This window comes from Teleopsis dalmanni, chromosome 2, assembly GCF_002237135.1.
Source record: "Teleopsis dalmanni isolate 2A chromosome 2, ASM223713v2, whole genome shotgun sequence".
In the NCBI taxonomy this organism is placed as follows: domain Eukaryota; kingdom Metazoa; phylum Arthropoda; class Insecta; order Diptera; family Diopsidae; genus Teleopsis; species Teleopsis dalmanni.
In genome coordinates this window covers 57,456,170-57,478,212 of record NC_051847.1, presented here as the reverse complement: position 1 = coordinate 57,478,212, position 22,043 = coordinate 57,456,170, and the positions used below count along the sequence as shown (strand labels likewise).

At 29.1% G+C, this 22,043-nt stretch overlaps 3 protein-coding genes across 3 annotated transcripts; 2 read left to right on the top strand and 1 right to left on the bottom strand.

Annotated features, from left to right (window-relative positions):
• Positions 1 to 1,312: 1,312 nt before the first annotated feature.
• LOC119684612 lies at positions 1,313 to 4,071 on the top strand. The gene is made up of 3 exons (XM_038098689.1): positions 1,313 to 2,530; positions 2,603 to 3,292; positions 3,614 to 4,071. Exons 1-3 carry the CDS (start codon positions 1,374 to 1,376, stop codon positions 3,912 to 3,914), a joined length of 2,148 nt encoding a protein of 715 aa, XP_037954617.1. The 5' UTR covers positions 1,313 to 1,373; the 3' UTR covers positions 3,915 to 4,071.
• A 6,790-nt stretch (positions 4,072 to 10,861) lies between these two features.
• Positions 10,862 to 16,058, top strand: LOC119674636 (dynein intermediate chain 2, ciliary). Its single transcript, XM_038085784.1, has 11 exons — positions 10,862 to 10,951; positions 11,986 to 12,225; positions 12,279 to 12,384; positions 12,471 to 12,716; positions 13,653 to 13,753; positions 13,817 to 14,240; positions 14,305 to 14,382; positions 14,437 to 14,502; positions 14,558 to 14,667; positions 14,728 to 15,368; positions 15,875 to 16,058. Exons 1-11 carry the CDS (start codon positions 10,862 to 10,864, stop codon positions 16,056 to 16,058), a joined length of 2,286 nt encoding a protein of 761 aa, XP_037941712.1.
• A 2,783-nt stretch (positions 16,059 to 18,841) lies between these two features.
• Positions 18,842 to 21,743, bottom strand: LOC119674635 (fukutin-related protein). The gene is made up of 3 exons (XM_038085783.1): positions 20,971 to 21,743; positions 19,743 to 19,859; positions 18,842 to 19,681 (listed from the first exon to the last, which is right to left on the bottom strand). Exons 1-3 carry the CDS (start codon positions 21,733 to 21,735, stop codon positions 18,842 to 18,844), a joined length of 1,722 nt encoding a protein of 573 aa, XP_037941711.1. The 5' UTR covers positions 21,736 to 21,743.
• Between the last annotated feature and the right edge of the window lie 300 nt (positions 21,744 to 22,043).

The window sequence follows — 22,043 nt, the reverse complement described above, 5'->3', positions numbered from 1 at the left end:
CTGTATATATCGTGCAAAGGTTTTAGTATATCGCTAATTTGCTTCTCTGCAAAGTAGAGGCCAAATTTATTAATATTATCAATAATTTAATTTCCCTGTTATAGTCAGGAATCTAAATTACACATAGCCCACGGCTGATTCAATCTGTTTATGATCGGTGAACTACCACTTGCGCACATTTTTGGAAGATATCCAGTATGTAGATGCTGCCTACATGACCGCTTGACTGTTTATAAAGACTGATTGAATTTGTTTATGGTCTATTACCACTTGCGCTCACTTTTGGAGGATACCCAGTATAAAGATGCTGCCTATATGACGCCTTGACTATTTAGAAAGATATTATATGTAAGTGCGGAGTTGTTTTAAACAAACAAGTTCCGCTGGTTTTATAACAAAAACTATTTCATGTCCAGTTCAACACAGTATGCACAGTAGTATTTTAAACCTAACTGTATAATATCAAAGGTATTATACATATGTTCCAAACTTTTGAATCTAACTTTTTTTCCATAATTGTTTTGTTCGTTTTGCCAATATGTATGATCGGTATCATATTGTCTGAACTAACTATAGCATTAAGACTAAAAGGTGTTTAAAATTATATTTTTTTGGAACAGTTTATGTTCTGCCATCATTAGGAATCGTTCTGCATTCTGCCATTGTATATATATATTTTACCGAAGATCAAATACTTTCTGCTTTAGCATAAAATTCTGCAAACATGTAAAATTGTTATATAGGATGAATGTAACGCGATCCATAAGAAATTATATGAAGCGCTAAATCGAATTCTTAAAGACCTACGTTTAAATTCACAACTCTTCGGTGGAGCTTTTACTTTATACCAATCGAATTTTGGCAAAGTCTACTTGTTTGTCTTGCATTTACAATGACCAAAAGCAACACAAGATTAATCTCTATCCATATTTTATACATCAAAAGGAGAGAAGGAAAACATAATGTATTGTGGATCCCCAGTATTAAAATAAAGCACTTAACTATAATTTTATTTTACTTTTTTTTATCACTCTGAAATTATTATGATTTGTAGTTTGCAACACAAAAAAGTTTTAGTTGTTTGTATACAATTCATTATTTTTTAAAACTCAAAATTATATAGCTTCTTTATAAATAAATATTATACTCATGTTTTTATAACTATTTATTTTCTTATTATATGATATATTTACCTGTAATATTTTTTTGATCAATTTAATATAAAACAAAAAATTGTTATTTATCGAAAACCATAACTGTCAAAGATTAGAATAAAAATTCAATTTAATTTTGTAATATTTACATACTTTTATTAAATTGTTATATTGAGAAATGAGTTAAAAATCCATTTTATTAATTACAAAATAGTGGTAATGGCAGAAGGAGAAATACCGGAAGAAACTCGAAGGTATCCTGTGCATTTGAATACATTTCGTATTCCAGATGATGAGAAACTTCTAACAGCATATAATGTATATCAAGCAACTCCTCAAACTATCGAACTAAAAAGTGAAAGATATCGTGAATTATTTCCCGATGTCTTTTTACTTAATAAAAAATTAGGCACCCTCGCTGATATCTGTGTAACTACTTTAGCAAGAGAATATGGTCCGAAGGGTTTAGATGATTCCTTTAAAGATGATCCACTTAAGTGTCGTATTTTTTACGATTCTTTGGATATAGAAACAGCTTTAGAAAAATGTTATTTTGTTCAAGATGAGGGCTTTTGGCGTAGACTTGTCTTAGCAAAGAGTGAAGATAAATCATTAATTCACAAAGAATCAGTTGATTGGAGAGGTTTAGGAGCTTCATTAAAATTTGTTGAATTGGTAGAAGCATGTCCGTCTGAATATTGGCCAAAAGATGAGATGCAGCCTTTGGCTTTACTAATTAAGGATTTTGTAACCGACATGCATATAAGCAGATTACAAGCATTAGAAGATGGAACTTTAATGGAACATATCGATAGCGATCTATCTGAAACGGAAAGTGAAAGCGATATAAGTACTACCTCTGAGTCTGAGGTACCTTATGAAGATGAAAATGCAGAAGAAGAAAAAACTGTAGAGCAATTAGAAATGGAAAAAGAAAAAGCTGAATTAAGATTGGAACGAAAAAGAAACCATGAGGCAAGACGTGAAGCTATACGATTAAAAAAAGAAGCAAGAGAAAGGCAATATTATGGTATAGTAATCCCTGAAGAAGAGGTCGAAGAAGAACCACCTCCTGCACCAGTTAAAAAAAAAAAAAAAAAGAAGGCTATTAAAGACGTATTTGAAATAGAAATAGAAGAAGAAGAAGATGATCATGAAAATGAATTTAAAGATAAAAGAAACATTGGTAAAGCATTGGAAAAGGATAAAGGATATAAGTATCCCCCAAAACATTGCAATCATATAAATTTAAGTTTTATACGCTTCTTCGATAACTTGGTATCGTTCCAAATAGAGTTTCAGGGACCAAGGCTTGGACGTAATTATCATACAAAATATTTTCAATTTTCATATGAAGATGTAAAAAATTTAGGACGGTTAGTAAACAATATATTATAGTTGTTTATGATTTGTATACTATATAAATTATTGTATTGTATTGTTCTTAGGGGTTTATATGGATTAAAAGCTTTAAAAATATTTCGCTTACGTAACAGTCGCATGAACTCGAAAAAATTAAATATTCTACTTAAAACATTAATTGTTCTACAAGATTTAGAAGTATTAGACTTTGGATATGATCAACTACAAGACGATTGTTTGCGCTTATCAGACTTATTACAATTTACGAAAAACGTAAAATCAATTGAATTGGAAGGAAATTATTTGGGACCAAATGTAATGGAAAAGTTTGGTGAAGCACTTGAAGATTATAAAGGAGTAGTTGAATACGTAGGACTTGCAGCAAACCCTCTTGAAGATGCAGGTCTGCATAGTTTCGTAAGTGCTATAATTGGTACGGAGCAAGTATCAAAATTGTGTCTCAATGGAATTGAGGTTAGTCAGAGTGGCATAAGTTGTTGTATAGCTGACGAACTTTTAGCTTGTCACAAACCTTTGCAAGAATTGGATTTTAAAGGTGTACAAATTGAATGGGATACCAGTGAAGACATAATGAGGGCGCTTGTTAAAAATCAAAAGATTTCAAATTTTGATTGTAGAGGCTGTGGATTAGAATTTGAAATAGAATTCGAAATTGAAGTTATAATGAGAAGAAATAAATACATACAAAATAATCCATATATTGGTAACGAAAATGAAACAAAGGAGAGTATACTTGAATTTGCCCGTAGTGTGAAGTAAGTATGAGCAATTAAAGAATTATTAAACTAGTAACTTAAAAGTTACTATATTAGTTAATCAATATATTAAAAACATTAAAAATAGTATATGTTTAAAATAAAAATTTTAAATGAATTTAAAATTTTTATATTCACTCAACATGAGCTACTGTGATATTACACATATTTTTTTATACAAAGCCTATACAAAGCACACGTTTATAGCCATACATATGAACTTCAAGATAAATAGTAAAAAGAACATACAGATTTTAAGTCGAAATATGATTTGAATATGTTGTAACAAAAAAATTTATTAAATTAATTTTATTTCAATAGAAATCCCAGTTTATTAGAAGCCATGAAATATGTAGAAGATCGCATGCAATGTCTCGCGAAACGCCCCAATATATATGAACCTAAACCACCAATTCGGCCTTCAAGTGTATATTTCGATGTAGAAGAAGATGATTCATATTTCGCGTTCAGACACTTAGATAAACAAGAAGAAGAATTCAAATTCGATCCAAATGAATTTAATAAAGAAGAATTTTTAGAGCACGTTAATCTTCCAGGTCCAGAAGAGCGTTATTACTTCTTCAAAGTCAAAAAAGAAGAAGAAGAAAATTTAGATTATTAAAAAAATGTGGTCTTTTGCTTAGGATATTTTCTTTTGGATATAAACAAATCAATTTTCCAAATTCCATTGGTGTTACCAAGGATACGATTAACAAAATACGGAAGCGAAAATATTTAGAGTTTTCCGTGGTTTTAATGTTAAAGAAAATTTAATACATACGCTAAATTTATTTTTGATAAATTTATTTAATTTAAAATATTTATTAAATTAAAAATAATTCTATTATATTGTGAATTGTGAAAAATGTCTAAAAAAATAAGTATGCTTCATAGAATGAAAACCAGATTTTCAATGCAGAAGGTAAAAATAATTAATAAATAAATAATAACTCAACATATATTTCAATATTAGCTAATATAATACAAACAAATAAAACAACATTACTTAATTTAAGTGAAGATTAAAAGAATAGATGTGAAATAAATATATTTAATAAGAAAATGTACAATATGAGTATCGTTATTATAATAATGATGATTAAAATGATTTTTAACTTCCGTTTTGACGAAAGAAACTAAATTCTAAATTACAAGAATAAATTTTATTATTTATTAATTGAATTTTTGGCTGACCATGACAGCTGTTTCGACTATCGGCAAAATCCCATCAACAGTGGTCTTGAAATTATTCTTTATTATTAATAATTTGTAAATAATTTTTTTTTTGAGACTGCAAATTATCTGTGTTGAACTTGAGCCCTGCCAAATTTAAAGCTCAGAGTCAGTGTTCATTAGCCAACTGATTCAAAGCCGTACTTGACTTGTATCTTAGAATTTGGAGTTTTGTTTAGTTATTGTGAAAGTTCATTAACAAATTCACTTGCTGTGATGTATCAGATGAAATCATAAACCACCTGTAGAATAATTCAATTAATTAATTATATATTTTTAATAGTTAAATTTCAATACTATAATATTCTTTTGTAGAGACATTTTTTATGGTGTTTGGTGATTTAATGGTGTTTCCAAAATACAATTAAGGCAATTAAAAGTCTATATATGTATGTTTTATTAACTAGAAAATCATCGAAAAGCAGATTTTGGAACATCGATTTATCGTAATAAAACCACTCGGTTTTTTGTTTCATTTTGTTACTAACGTCGTAAGCTAATATATCTTGATTATATGGATTAGTAGTCTTTTTACATAAAAAAAATCTTTTTTCCTTAAAAAAAAGTAACATTGCTCAAGACTGTTTTTGAAACTGTAAACTCAAATATTTTGTAAAGAAACTACACATAATTCTCAAAGCTCTCTTTTAACATATAAATGAATTCAGATACCTTGTACAGTGAATAAATATTGTGCACTATGCAACTCGTACACTCTTTTCAACTTTGTTGCTAAATGTTTGCAGTACAAAAAATCCCAAGGAAAATCCCATTTAGTTTAGCATGAAATTAGAACAACTCGCACACGCCCTATAGTTTCATAATTTTAGTTATTTCGGTAACTGTTCACTGAAAGTCTAGGAAATAACACCTTTTGGTCAATTTAAAAACTGATACACTTATAATACCTATTGTCCAATATTACAACTGAAAGATTTATGTTTATACATAAATAAATCTGAAAACTGAAATCTGAACTGAAAGATTTATGTTTATATATAAATAAATCTTTCAGTTGTATAAAGATAAGCTAAGATAGATATTAATATAGACAAATAGATTTGATTAATACGTTTTGTCTTGTTAAGGCAAACAACAGTTTATATTCTGGATAGGTATAGGAATTTATACCTTATTAAAATTTTTTGTTTATAGGAAATCCAGTCACATATTTTTTATATATCTGTATTTATATATACTATATATATAAACACATATATAAATATATATAAATATTTATACTAACATACAGGCATATATATTTTTAGATAAATAGACTTGGTAAAAATAATTGTTCTTATCGAGATAAACTAGAAAGATTATAAGTTATTTATAGAATAATTCCTCACTGATTTACACTGGTTTACAGAGTCCACGTTATATGCTCTATGCATATTTTGTAATATTAAAATGAAATCGTTTTCAGATTCTCTACTTTATATCGATTTCGCCTATTTTATAGAATAATTTTTCATAGCTTTACAAATCTCTACTCTATTCACATTTTGTAATAGTAAAATAAAATCGCTTTTAAATTTTGTGCTTTATATAGATTAAGCCTATATTATAGAATAAATTTACACTGCTTTTAAAATATCATAGTCGACTTTATATACTCCATTTACATTATAGTAAAATCACTTTTCAATTATGTATTTCATATAGATTTAGCCGCAAACTATCTAAAAGGGCGAAGTTTATTTAAATCCGATTCCTGACAAAATATAAATTTTAAAAATATAAATTCTAATATAAATTGTAATATTAATTGCACATTTTATAAAGTTTACACACACCGAAGCCCGATCAATTGAAGAGTACAGTCACAATTTTTCTGATTTGCAATTTTTGCGTGGAAAATTAAAAGTATTCTTTGTACAACCTTTTGATTATCCTTGTATTTACATTTAATTTCTCTGTACTAAGCACAGAGTAGTGTAATTATATTTAACAAGTTCCAGGGTTTTCATAGCCTTAAGAGCAGAACTGTGTCAATATTTAATGTGCTTCCCTAGTGACTTGACTTTTATTTTTTACAGAGAGGAAAAAATCACAGGGCGTGGAAGTGGAGAAACCTAAAAACAAAGTTATGACTTTTTAATAATTTCTTAAGAAGTCAAAAGTCATCTGCGTTTCGATATTATTAGACTTTGTCACGCAAAACTTAATTTTGTGCCACGTTTCGTTACGAAAGTATCTCAACATGCAAAATTGTTGTAATTTATCCGGTATTTGTATTTCCGTACATTTTACATATGTTTGCTTTAATTTGCTCATACATAAATTATTAATATTAATAAAAGTTTCAACAAGTAGAATGGATTATATGTAATGTTTAAAGAACCAAAGGACTTATATAGTTTTTATAAATAGCTAAATGAAGGAATATATTTATAGAAAATTTATATATATTTTTATTATAAAAAAAAAAAATTGGTACTAATGACTAATAGATGAATACTATATAAACATATCGTTTTGATAAACTTTTACATGGACATTTTTTTGTACCTTAATGCATAGTTAAAGTGAAGTAGGTACGTTCTCTTTAAAGTAACAAAGCGCGCTGTGTGAAAAATATGCGGAATTATTAATTTGAAAAACGTGCATAAAAGACACCATCACCATTTTTGTAAGTTCGTAATACTGTAATGTAAGACCAAGCGATCTACTACCCACAGTGTTTACAACAGCGTTTCTGTAATCAAACTTTTGAGTGGTTTCCCATTGTTATCAGAATAAGAAATCAACGAAAGCTATCGACTAATCATCGTACTCGTCGAACAAATCTCTTTATGATTTTTTTTGTTCCCGAAGTTGACGACTTAAAGAAAGACGAGAGGAAGAAAACTCATTGAAAAACTTAAAAGTGTACGAAAATCAATGAAGGATTGGATCAAAACTAAAATAGTTGCATTGTACTTGAAGAGCAAAAAAAATAAATTCTGATTATTTGATGATTTTCTTCTGGTATAGGTATTTATTTAATTTTCACACAAATTACAATATAGTATGAATAAATGTTTTTAAAAAAAATATATATAATAACGCAAACATGATAGTGTACATATATGAACATAGCAATGAATGGGGGGACAAAATAGAGTACCTATATGTCGACTACTGATAGAAATGTGAGTCGATTGGACGCCGAGCTGGTAGAAAAAGAATTCTATCTATTTTGGCACAGCCGTAACCAACAAAAAGAATATGAGCATAGAAAACAGATAAAGAATTATAATAGCCAAAAGGTGCTACTTTGGGTTCTCGACCGATAAAACTACGCTCTATAAGTGATTTATCCTACGTGTGCCCAGTAAAGTTCTTCGTTAGTTGTGTGATCACTTACTAGTTGCTGACGACAACCGTATCAAAATGAACCACAATCTGTACGTATTTTATTACAACGTAGACATCATTCAGCGAATCAACATCCAGTAACTTCGCTGGCTTGGTTATGCTGTGGAAATAGATGATGATGCTCAAGTGAAAAGCGGCTTTTGAAGAAGACGTAGGAGAAGAGAAGACTGTGTCTTTTGTTGAGTGATCAAGTTAAAAGAGCGCTAACTGGGCTTATTGTAGAAACCTGGAAAAGATGGGCACGCAGCAGAGACACTTGGAGAGTAATGATGCGCCAGGCTGAAGCTCATTATTGCATTATTATGACCAAAAAGTAAGTAGTTCTTCGGGAAATATTGTTTTGAATAACTTTTCTATGTGCTATAAAAATGTGGTCACAATAATGATAAAGATTAAGTAGACTAGCGTGCATACATTAAGACCGAAAAGTTTTCGGAAATTCTCATTTAAAATTCGCGCGCTGTATATTTTTCGATATTTTAAGTTTATGTAGTTTGGCAGCACTGTCCTTAATTACTATGCCAAAAATGAGCGCGATCTGTCAGACAGTTCGTTTACGGCAGCTGTTGAAACCAGTTCACCTCAGTAGGGCGTTGCGAAAAAAACAATGGAAAAAAATATTGAACAAAGAGTTTGCATCAAATTTTGTGTTTCGAACGAAATTTCGTGTGCAGAATCGTTGCGAATGCTACAAAAGGCTTATGGGGAATCAGTTTTATCGAAAACTCAAGTTTATGAGTGGTACAAAGCCTTCCAGGACGGTCGTACGACCGTCGAAGACATTTCGCAACGCACTACTGAGGTGAACTGGTTTCAACAGCTGCCGTAAACGAACTGTCTGACAGATCGAGCTCATTTTTGGCATAGTAATTAAGGACAGTGCTGCCAAACTACATAAACTTAAAATATCGAAAAATATACAGCGCGCGAATTTTAAATGAGAATTTCCGAAAACTTTTCAGTCTTAATGTATACATATATGCGTAATTTCTATCTGCATCATATGTAATATATGAGTATATTTGTATTTTAAAATTACCTATCTTGTTGAAACATAGGTGGTTAAATTCACATATTACCTATTAAATTCTTGAAAAGAATTTTAATGGTCAGTGCGTAGATCTCTATGCATATCTATCATTCTGAGATATCATGCAGATTTTTGAATTATTTTTAATGTTATGTGTCAGTAAGTTTAAATTGATTTAGTAGTGGATTTAAGTGCTTTGACATGAGCTAAGCAGTTATAAAACTGACTGAATGTCTTACTTCTATTGAGGAATGGGTAGAAAAATATGTGCTTTCGGGCACTTTAAGCTATTTTGTTCGTTGTACGTTTTAAATAACGTTCTTGACTTGTTCTGTGTTGTTGTTTGTAAGTTTTAGTATATCTCGAATCAACCGTAATTTTTGTTAAAATGTGTTTTGTTTTAATAACTCTCAGTTTCAAAACATATCTAAAACCCGATTATCACAATACAATTTAGGTCAAGAAGTTGCTTTTCTTCTACAGCTATGGATTGAAGCTTCTACAACATTTTACATGATTTTCTTAAATATTTAACAAATCTGAGGAACTGATAAACCTCTCAAGGGTAGTAGCATATTTTATAAAACAACAGTTATTAATAGTGTACTAAGTTTCAATCTATTTTAATTCTTAAGTGGGAGAACGTAAAAGGAAAAATGTCCTCACACTATTTACATTGAAATTTTTTCTTTCGACTAAATTTAAAAAAAATTATGGAATGAAAACAAAATAAAACTTGAACGGCTGTCGTCTTTCTTTGTAAAATTTTTACTTTGCGTGCTATACTTAATTTAAATTTCGATTTACGGAACATACCAAAGTGAAGAACTGGAAATGTCAAGGGATCTATTCATATGCTGAGACATTGGCTTGTTCACATATGATTACGCCAAGCATTAGTGCATTTATCTATAACAACACCTTCATATGCATGCATAATTGAATCCCGTAAAGGTGTAGAAGCGTTGAGAATTCCATTACATTTCCGGATTTAAGTAAACATGCAGTATATTTCAAACCATATAAAATGTAAACATGATATCAACACCACTGCAAGTGGTTTATTATTCGTGATTTATGGGTGAATGGTACTGTTATGAATTCTTCTTTCATTATAAGTTATTTAACTGCTATTTGTGTTGGAGTCTCATTGTCTCTTCATATTTGCTTTAGTCCTTATTGAGCTTACTTTGCGACAAGATGTGGAAAATCGCACAGAAAAAGGCACTTCTGGTATTTTGTGCACGGTTTTCATAGAACTTAAGTGTTTAGCAGAGAAGAGTAACAAATTTTTTCAAAATTAATTTTAAATTAATTAAATATTTTATTAATTTTATTATTATTAAAAATTTTTCAAATTTAATTAATTTTAATTTAAATTAAAATATTTTAGGCACCAGCTGCTGTGACCTTTGGTTTATTTTATTTTACATAAGAATATTTTATTCTTGTATATTGGGCCATATATCTTATAATTTTATTTCCGCTTATTTTATTATTTCAACAAAATTTTATTTCTTGTATATATTTAACATAGAGTAATAAATTAATTTTAATATACAATAAAATTATATGCATAATTTTAAATAATTTATTGGCTGTAAATAAATACAAAGTTTTTAGCTGTAGCTCATTTAGCAAGAAAAAAAAAATAAATATCTAAAACATATTAGAAAATATTTCATGTGTAAATACACTTACTGGATAATTCAATATAGGTACAAATAAAATTATATATATGATAGATATATAAATATGTGTATACATCAAAATTTCTAAATTGAAGCCGGATTTAATTGTGTCTCATTAAAAGTTAATATTCATCCTAGTAAAAAAACTAAAATTAGATGTACATATTATCAACTAAGTAGTTTCCTTAAAAGTTTGGTGAGGTCAAAAAAAAAAATAATTATATAGAGCTTGGTAGTTCATAAAAATTACAGAATATGGCTTCTGTAACATCTGCAAGCGAATTAAATTCAATTTTAGACGACAATGATAATAATGATAAAGAACACAGTGATAATAATGATGATGTAAGTGTTATAAAAGTTAAGTGAATATAAATATCATTAAGGATTTTTAAATGCTATAAATTTTTAATGCAAAAAATAAACGAAGAAATATAATAATAATTTAAATAAAAAACGCGCTGCATGTTACTATATACTAATGACTTTTAACTAGCACAGGTACACTACAACACTCCTTTCCATTATAATAATAAGAGTTCTATTCCTCCGATAATTATTATATAGAATATATTGTAAATTGAGTTCTATTAAAAAATTTTCTATGTTGAATTAATATATTTAATTATTTCTAAACTAAAACTAAATTTTATATTATTAAATGTATTCCCTTGAAGTAGTTCCCAAACAGAAATGTTTTTCCTTCTGAATATTTAATAATTTAAAATACATAATTGCACTATATAAAAAATTACACAAAATCTATCATTATATTGCATGGTACATATATAAAGTTTTAAAAACACTTAAAGCTTAAACAAATCTCTATAAATGAGACCTTTCTCAGCCAACTTTTTAAAAAATTTTAATTATAAGTTTATTTTTAACTTTTTGTATATATTAAATTTTTCAAAAGTAGTTTTTAAGTACACAATGTTATAGGGTGTACAAAAATTCTTACAATTTTTTGTCCAATTAGCTGGCAGTTTCGCTGTTGTTTACTGTAAACTGATTCAATGCGTCAGTAAAGTGATTGAAAAATGGCAAAAATTACTATATAAAATAAATTGTCAAAATCTGTTGTCAAAACTTAACGCCCAGAAGATCTTAATATTCCCGAAATAGAAACAACAAAGTCTTTTTGAATAATTTTTGTATATCTGCACTGAATTAGTATTTTTTGAATTTATAGTAATATAACTATTGACGAAAAGAATTAATGTGCTATTTTTTGAAAAAATATGAATAATTTTGGACGAAGTTTATCATACGTTTTTGCTTTGCAGAATTTTTTTTTTTTATTTATATATATATAATATATATATATAATATAATATATATATATAAACATATATATAAACACACTTTTCATCCTAAAGATACCAACCGGATCTAAGGGTAAAGACACAGATGGTACAGATGGCGGCCAAGCAGCAGGCGGTGAATCTGGTGATATGGATATTTGGATGAAGTCGCGTCAAATGATAAGACCAGAAAATCAATTAGACTTAACAGATGCAGAATTATCTGAAGAGATAACCAAAGTTCTAACAACAACAAATCTTAATATACCCACTAATGTGGTAGTATATGATTTTAAAGAGAGAACTTTTTTACCAGTAAGTAATTAATATAATCCATATATTTAGAACCAAAAAAAATATATTTTTAGATGCCAACTCCCAGTAATATTGTAACACTAATAAATTTTGATGGTACTGCTTTGCATACTGAATCAGAAGAAGCACGTTTACAAATAGAAGAATCTGGTGAAATGGGTAATATATAATCGCAATATAAATTTATTTATAAAAAAAAAAAATTTGATTAAATGCAAAAAAAAAATTGTGTCATTACATATTAGGATGCCCGCTACCAGAACCTAAGCATGGAGATAATGACGAATCAAGTGATGATAAACTCGATAAACGACGAAAAACCCTAAATGGTGACGGAGAGGCAGAAGATGGTGAAGCAGCAGATAAAGAGGACGGAGAGGATGAAGAAGGTGATGGTGAAAAAGAAGCAGAAGATGGTGGTGAAGGCGAAGCAGAAGATGGTGCCGAAGGGGAAGAAGGTCAGGAACAAGCACCAGAAGAAACGGAACCAGGTAATATTGTATTATTATATTCTGTTTATTATTTTTATCGAGCATAGGGAAGTAGTATTATAGTTGTAGAAATACAAAATAAATATTTTAATTAATTTTTATTTTGAAATATTAGTAATATGTTTTTAATATACATGGCTGTTTATTTATATTTATACTAAAGTTTTTGAAAAAGAAAAAAATTGGGCAGAAAAAATTTTTGTTAGACCTCAAGATTGTTCTGGTCTAAACTCAACAAGAAACGTACCATTTAATTTTTTCAACTAAAACGGAACCTGCACTACAATACGGGGTAGGTACTGACAGGTCACTACATTATAGGAAGATATGCTATGAGATGTGGCTACTCTGATAATGATATTTCTTGTGGTTTTGGCTTTGAAAAGGTCAAGAAGTCCGTGTCACCTCCCTTGTCACCTCCCTTCTTTGGCCAATATAAGATTAAAAATTTTTTGAGCACATTTTCTTGCCGACAGAGTTGTCAACCTGCAAAGTTAGGAACTTGGCCAAGTTTATTATGTTGTTAGGTTGGTTTACATTTATTCGAATGGGAACGTTGTGTCTTTCAGCGTTGTTTGTACGCAGTGGGCTGTAATTTTGAGGGTACTTCTGGTCTACGTTTAAATAACGCTAATCCGTGGTATGACAACGAGCTATTATTGGAGCTCAAATAGGCTATGGTGTACAAGGCCACCTCTTCAACCTATCTTAACCAAAATTTTTGAATTTCTTTATTTTAATTTAGATAAACTGTATATCGAAATGCACTTGGAGTTTGAAAAGTAGTTACGATAAAATAAATTTTAGTAAGTAAGAGTAAATAAAATATTTTTACTCTATGTTTACAGAGCTAAGATTATTTTTTATTTTTACTATATATACATGCTTCATACTTTTATATACTTCTGCTATATACTATATACTTTTTTTGTTTAGCAGAAGTACAAGCTGCACAATTACAAGAAAGCAAAAAAAAATTAATAAATCAATTTAATTACTGCGAGAGAGGAGCTTTGACGCATAATAATTCAACGAGAGTAATTTTATTAATTTCTATTATAGATGAATTAGTTAATAAATTCTATTTGATCAAACTATAGACGATCGAAACTGAAACAATTCCACCACCAAGATCACAATTTGGGGCAACTGTACAGCAGTGGGTTATTTATGATTCTTACCTAGAAGACTATGCACAAAACAAAGAATTAAGAGAAGAAAAAAAGTCAACAGCACCGAAGGATCCTAGTAAAAGCCAGAAACACCAGTATAGTGAAGCTGAGGAACTGAATCAGAAATATCTAAAAAGTTGGCAAATTTTGGAACGAATGATTAATCAAAACTTATATGCAGATGTTGCGGCAGATTATCGCTTCTACGAGGATCCAGCTGATGAATTTCGCGAGGAGGGCACATTATTGCCACTTTGGAAGTTTGTTTATGAACGTACAAAAAAACTGAGTGTAACCGAAGTTATGTTTAGTCCGAAATACTATGATTTATTTGCCGTTTGTTATGGATCATGTAAGCATAATTTTTATAAATATTTATTAAAAAGTTGCTGTACATTAATAACATTTCTGCTCAGATGATTTTATGAAACAACCGAATGAAGGTGCACTTTGCTTGTTTACAGTTAAGAATCCATCCTATCCTGATTATATAAGTAAATCACATTTTTTATTTATCTGAAATCTTTAATAACACTTAATAACCACAGTTATGACCGAGGGTGGGGTAATGTGCTGCGATATACATCCGCAATATCCATTCTTATTAGTTGTTGGTAAGTATTAGAAGAGTTATTTAATCCATACGCTACCTACTATAACGTATTATAGGATTATATGATGGAAACGTCGGTGTATATAATATAAAAAATACTAATTATAAAGAACCATTGTATAAGTCTAAAGGAGTCAATAATAAACATAATGGCGTTGTATGGCAGGTGACTTATTACAAATAAAAACATAGTTCCCATTACATTTTTCTATATAAATTTTCTTAGGTCAAGTGGGGTCCAGATATGACCGATGGTGAGATAAATTTTTACTCACTATCCTCAGATGGCCGCGTTTTCAATTGGATACTTATGCATAATAAATTAGCTTTAACTACAATTATAACACTAAATTTGGAAAATGGAAATATGGAAGGACCTGATGGCACTGCTGTACGTTTATTAAGTTGTGGTGCATGTTTGTTATTTCATCCAAATGACCCTGAAATATTTTTGGTTGGCTCAGAAGAGGGTCAAATCTACAAATGTAGTATTGCTTATAATTCGAAATATTTGATGAGCTATACCGCACATAATTTACCAGTTTATCGAATCGATTTTAATCGTTTTAATTGCAATATATTTGTATCGTGCAGTGCAGATTGGCGTATAAAAATTTGGGAAGACAAACATCCAGATCCTTTATTTGTTTTCGATTTGGGTGGTGCCATTGGTGATGTTAAGTGGGCTCCTTATTCAAGTACAGTTTTTGCAGCAGTTACAGCTGATGGAAAGGTTTTCGTTTTCGACTTGAATGTGAATAAATATAAGGCGATTTGTGAACAACTAGTAGTTCCGAGACGAAAGAATAAGCTAACACGTTTAGCTTTCAATGAAAAATTACCGTTTATTATTGTTGGAGATGATAAGTAAGTAAATTGGATTTCTAAATATTGCATAGGAAATTTTAAAATAACTTACATAGAAAGCCACAAAAGTGAATTGAAAAAAGTGTGTATAGTACAAAAACTTTTCACAAGAAAATAGTGTATACAATAATGTAAGCAAATACGGATCCGTCAGTGCAGGAAAAGTTTGTACGGAACGTCCTATGCGATACCCTTTAGAGACATGTTTAATAGAATTGTGGATTATCAACCACACTGACGAGTGCAATTGCTCTATTACCTTAGTACTATTATTTGTTCGTCATGATTCTATTTGTATTTAGCAAGCATATTTGAACAAAGACAGAAATTAATTGTAATATATGTACAATGTACTTAGATATTAATATTTAAAATTTTCAAAACTAATTTTTAATATTATCTAATTTAAATTTGGTTGTAAAAATTGAAAAACCTATTACTATGGTATTATTGTTAATTTAGTTACTGTTACTTTTTTTTAATTTTCACTATCATTTTTATTTCAGGGGTACTGTGACATCATTGAAACTCTCACCAAACTTACGTTTAATGGTTAAACCTCCAAAAAAGCAGATGAACTTAAGTCAAAATATTTTACAGATTCAAAAACTGGAAAAAATTTTATCATTGGTCCGTGAACTTCCTGAGGGTGAAATAATAAAAGACACAACTACTACAGTTCAAAGTTGAATTTATTTTTATATGCATGAATTTTTAACTTGTTTTAAAAATGATTTAAGAAATTTTAACAGTAGAAAAGTAGACAACTACAACAACAAAGATTATTTTTATATTATTTTAACTAATTGAATTTTTGGTTGACCATACAGCTGTTCGAAGTATTGCCAAATACCCATCATCAGTGGTCGTGGAATTATTTATTGTATCTAATTATTCTAAACGATTTTTTGAGACTGTAAGTACCAGGGATTGAACTAATGCCCTGCCAGATTTGAAGTTCAGAGTCAGCATACATTAGTCAACTGACCGAAAGCCGTACTTGACTTATATGTTCACACTGGAATTTTGTTGATTTGCTGTGAAAGTTTATTAACAAATTCGCTTGCTGTGTTATATATTAGAACGAAATCATAAACCAGCTGTAGAATAATTGAATTAGTTAATTATATTTTTATTTTTAATCGTTAAATTTAAATACTATTTATTTAAAGGGTTTATTTATTGTATGAATAAATACTTTTCTGTCTACTTTCTGTTAAAGTAAAAATAGTCAGTACTGTTATATCGACGTTAATTAAGAAATTTAATTAAGAAATATTTTTAAAAAAAAGACGGCTTTTATGGTATTCATATTATATTTCAGTTATCTACTAGTAAATCTTTTTATTCATTATGACTCTTATTTTTCTTCAATTTTAAAATTATAGATTTAGTATAATTTCAATGAATTAATAACTCTTTATTTGACTCACTTGAAATTAATATTTTTGACTTTTTTGTAAGACAATAAAACGAAAGTATAAATGTATTTGAAAACTGATAAAGAAATCTTAAAACATAAAATTAAATTTATTATTGAAATAAATATTTTATTATAATGATATAAAACTTTTTAATTGATTTTTGCTATTGGGAATTTGTATGCTTTAGATTCGAAAGCATTAAAATTAATCACATTTCTGAAGTTTACAATAATAAAGTCAAATAAATGAAATCATCTAATTATAAGTTTGCGGTTTCGTTTGGTAATATTTTTTAATTCATTACTATAAACACCAAAAAATAACATTGGTATTATTAGTATTTTATTGATATTTTTTATTTTTTATATTATTTTTTATTATATAAATTTATTCCATAATTCGTATTCCAACTGAACAACAAATCCCTTACGATATTTGGGATACCTTTACGATGTATTCTTTCTGTTTTTCTTTAACAATGTATAAAATTATTTTATACATTATAGATCGGAATCGACTTGTTGAGCGTCCTGTACATCCAACGTTTGCTTTTGAGTTACTTTACGCGGATTTTGTATGTATGGTCGCCTAACTGTGACTATATATATTTATTTTTGCATTAATTGCATAGAGCACCCCTGCAGATGATACAACGACCTGATAGCCATTATTATTCCTTAATTTTTTATTCCGACTAGTAAATTGCAGGTCATTTCCATTTTGAATTCATTCGTCAAGAAGTCGAATATTTTGTATTTTGCATATATCAGAATTCCTTCCTGATGCTAATAGAACATTAGTCTAATACTGATATTTATATTTTCAAATTTATATTATAATTTGAAATTCATCGTATAAACTTTTAAGTACCGTTTGCAATTAATATTAATGCAACAATATTTTTTGACAGTTGAGTATAGGCAGATGAGTATAGAACTATAGTGAAGTTCTGGAGTAAAAGAGATTATAAGAGATCACGAAAAGCAGAAACTGCAGAAAATCACTATAAGCCTTACAGATTTGAAACAGTCTAATATACTATTAGGTAACTACAATAACATAAGACTTGAACTCTTTTTTGGTCTATCTAAGAACTGATAAATGTTATTCCCAGTATTGACCAACTATAGTTGGCTTAATGAAGATCTGAGTAGCATATGATTGTATCAAATATCATGTGCAGTTAATGCAATAAGAAACCTGCATTAATTTATATAAGACAAAAAACTCGGAATACAAAACCGGAAAAAGAGTTACCAAATTATTTCACACAATCAGCCTGGATATGAGAATACAGAATTATCCTATACAATACAATAAACATATTGGTGTGGCTGATTTATACTTATATTGATATTACGCTGCTAATATTAGCTATATTATGCTCCTTAGATTTAAATGCATCAATATAGATTCCAAAAAAACTGATAAATTTTTATGGAAGTAACAGATTTAGAGGCATTATTGTTAATAAGTTTACCATTCGAATTTTTAATATATGTGTAGATTTTATTTATTTAATCTTAATAATAATTATAGTTAAAGTTTACGTCTATAAATATTTTTAGATATAAAATAGTTTACAACAGAAACATTTAAATATTCCTCTAAATAATTTACTAAAAATCGGTTTTATACACAAGAATTAATATTTATTAGCATTGTTTCTTATTATTAAATAATAATACATAATAATTTACATAAATAAGTTATAAATAATTAATTTTTAATTTCCAAATTATTAGATGTAACAAATCTGGTAAAGAACATCGATTAAAAATAGATTTACGAGTATGTAAGACTTCAAGCTATAATAGTTCCAGTTTATGGGTGGGAGTCAACTTAACGTTACGAAGAATAATCACAATTTATGAAGGTATTAGTCAGATAGTATATGACCACAACGAGGTTTTGAGTATTTAAGTGAAATATTTAAAATTACTTGCTCACCTATTTATCTATAAATTTTCACTCTCACATTGTTTTTATGAAAAAATAATTTTACAAATTCTTTAAAAAATTATGCATAAATTAAATTAAATATGAAAGTTAGTTTCTAATATTCTTATATTCTAGAAATTCACGCACATTGTTTGGACACATAATATTTTTACCCAAAAATAAAACATTTGACATTGGATGTAAGTAATCCACAGCAAATTCCTTAGCCTTCCAACCAAAAAATCCACTTGGATGCATGACATTTCCTTTGATTTCAAATGGTAAAAGGTTTACACCTATTTGATTGATCTTAGAAAATTGTACACGAAAATAGTGTCCATCTGTAGCTTTAATCCAATAGAAACCCTCATTATCCACATAGGGTTTATTTTGTGATTTCTTTAGCGCATTTGAACGCTCTAAGTCATTTATATTAAAACTTATATCGATCTCATATGCATCAGCTGACAGTTGATTGGTATCGATGGCCGATTTGAGTGCATGATTGTCAAGCCAGTAACGTATGCCGACATTTTCGAATTCCTCGAAAACATGATTGAAAGTGGTTTTCAATTTATCTAAACAACAGGGTGGAGTATGTCTTCCAATATAAATATAATATGGTTTATTGTTGTATACAGGACCAATGCAGGAGCGTGTTACGCGCTCACAACCAATTAAATCTGTTTCTATTACTTGCGGTAACGAAAAGTTAGAGGACGAAAATTGTGTGTCCAACACTAGATTATGTTGTGGAATATTTGTACCAGTGTCCTTGGTTTCAGTCTTTGGAACTACTTTATGCGAACTTCGAACAATTCTTTTAATTTGCAGTTTTTTATACATTTCTTTGAACTGGCGTCGTCTTGCTTCCATACGTCTCTGTTTGGTGTGATATGACGTGAAGAGTCTACGTCCCTCCTGAAAGGCTTGTGGAAAAATGGTTCTCTGGAAATGTATCTGTTAGTTATATAATAATATATTAATTAATATAAAATTTTGAACATACAGGAATTTCTGCAATTTTCATTTGTATATAAAGCATTTCCGGAAAAGGTGTCGCAAATGGGTCCGGTAGTTCTTTTAATATTCCAGTATCTATTAAAATTGCATGTTTCTGTAAGTACTAGAAAAAAAAGAAAAGGGTATATTATAATTTGAATTGTTGAGAGTTTCAAGTAAAATTTTGAATAATAATCTGTTAAAAAGAAAAAGTGACAAAAAACCTGGAACTTGGACATTGAAAGATTGTGTAGCCTTTGCTACTAGTGAAAAAACACGATTAGTTATCGCTTTTAATTTGACAGGCACGAGTTTTAAGCCTGGCACTTGCAGTCCAAACAAATTATATACAGACTATAAATTAATTAAAAAGAAATTCGAATATTTAATCAGACCACTGGTGATAAGTATGTGGCAATACTCGAAACAACGTTGAATGGTCAGCCAAATTTCAATAAATTAACTAAACTTTTATTCTTGTCTTTTCTTTGCTATTCGAAACCGTTTTACTTTTAAATAAGTAATGATATGCCTTAAAAAATGTTTGAGTCCAGTATAATTCTCTGTACAACTATTATTCGATTGGTAAATATTTTTGATCAATTCTGTCTTGAATCCTGTCTGGGTACTTCATACTGCTAATTACAAGCATATAGCAATCTTTGAAGAACGGCATTGTCTACGTCCCGGAATCACTTGTTTACATAAGTTACCAGGTGCCGCTCACCACTCCGAACAGTTACAACACCAGTATGTCTCAATACAACTTTCTTTAAATGGTTGTCCTTTTTCAGATCTTGTTCAGATACAATTTCTTAATGAAAATAGAGGAACAATTTATTGTTCCGATCTTTTATGGAAACTTATACAGACAATTATAAAATTTATAGCTCAAAGACTTGTCATCTATAGTACAGTCTCACGTTTTATATAAGTACAATCTTTGAGATAGTTTCTGTACGTCATGTTTATGAGTCATGACAATGCATTACAGTAAATCTTCAAACTCCAAGCGAGGGGATGTCTAAAAAACTGTTGATTAGATGTGGTTGTAAATTGCTTTACGAAAATAAAAGTCAAGAAGTTTTTATTTATTGGAAAACCGATCAATATAGATAGAAATTATGGCGAAAGCTTTAATTTACCGATGACTGTAAGTAGATGAGTGAATAGTCTATGCTATTTAATAAAGAAATGTATACAAAATGTCATAAAAGTTTAAGAAATTTACTTACTAAGTCGCACTTTCCACTATTGTTAACAGCCATATAATGTATCGTCCAATTTGGCAGATCCAATTTAATTTCTGTGCAACTGCTAAACGATTTTATATTACCAGCAAATGGCACAATAACGACATGACGTACCGTCTCATATATAGGCACCAATGCACTCGACAATTTCAGCTTAGTATTGGCCACTGCTGGGGCCTTCAAAGCATGGCTATTGATTTCACGCAATATTTTCTGCAGAAGATTTTTACTGGTTATTCGGACACTATCTGGCATAAATAGTGCATATTTAGTGTGAATAGCAGCTAAAGTGTTGAGTTCATCTGGCGTTTTCTGAATATCAAATCCAAGATTAAGAAAACGTACACTATTCTCTTCACTGTAAGAGCTGCTGTTACGCTCATATGAAATAGGTGGATAAGGTACACCTTCTTGTAGTACCAATATCTGCATATTCGGTATAACACTTAAAATGCTATCGATGGTGGCTTTTAAGTCATTTTCAAATGTATAAAAAGTACGAAAGACAATTGTTATAGATTTTCGTATATGTTTGTTGGCATTTTTAGATTTATCCTTTGAAGATTTGGCGAGCTGCATTTGAATTTGTTGTGTATCAGCAATGTTTAGGTCATTGCTGGTTGCTGTCAAGGAAGATGTGATGCTCTTCCAGAATGTTGATTTCCAGGAGTAATAAAACAATATTATGTTGGCTATGACAACAATTGCTATGACTACTTTAGCATGTCTTAATCGCATTATTTTCATTTTGTTTTTTTTATATTCGTCTATTGAACGCCGTTAGTGATTAAATATTTATATGCATATAAGCATTTATAAAAGTATTTTATTTTATATATTATATTTTAAAGCAATTTAATTAAAGTTTAATAAGCAGATTTATTTTCATTATTATTGTATATTTCACACTTTTTATTCAGATTTGATTGATTTATTCGAATATGTTCTGAATATTCGATTGGTATTTATTTCTTTTTGATAATTTTTTTTAATTTGGCTCTAAAATTGCTACTTGTTTGCTGCTGACATACTCTACGGCAATTCAAGTTTTAGGA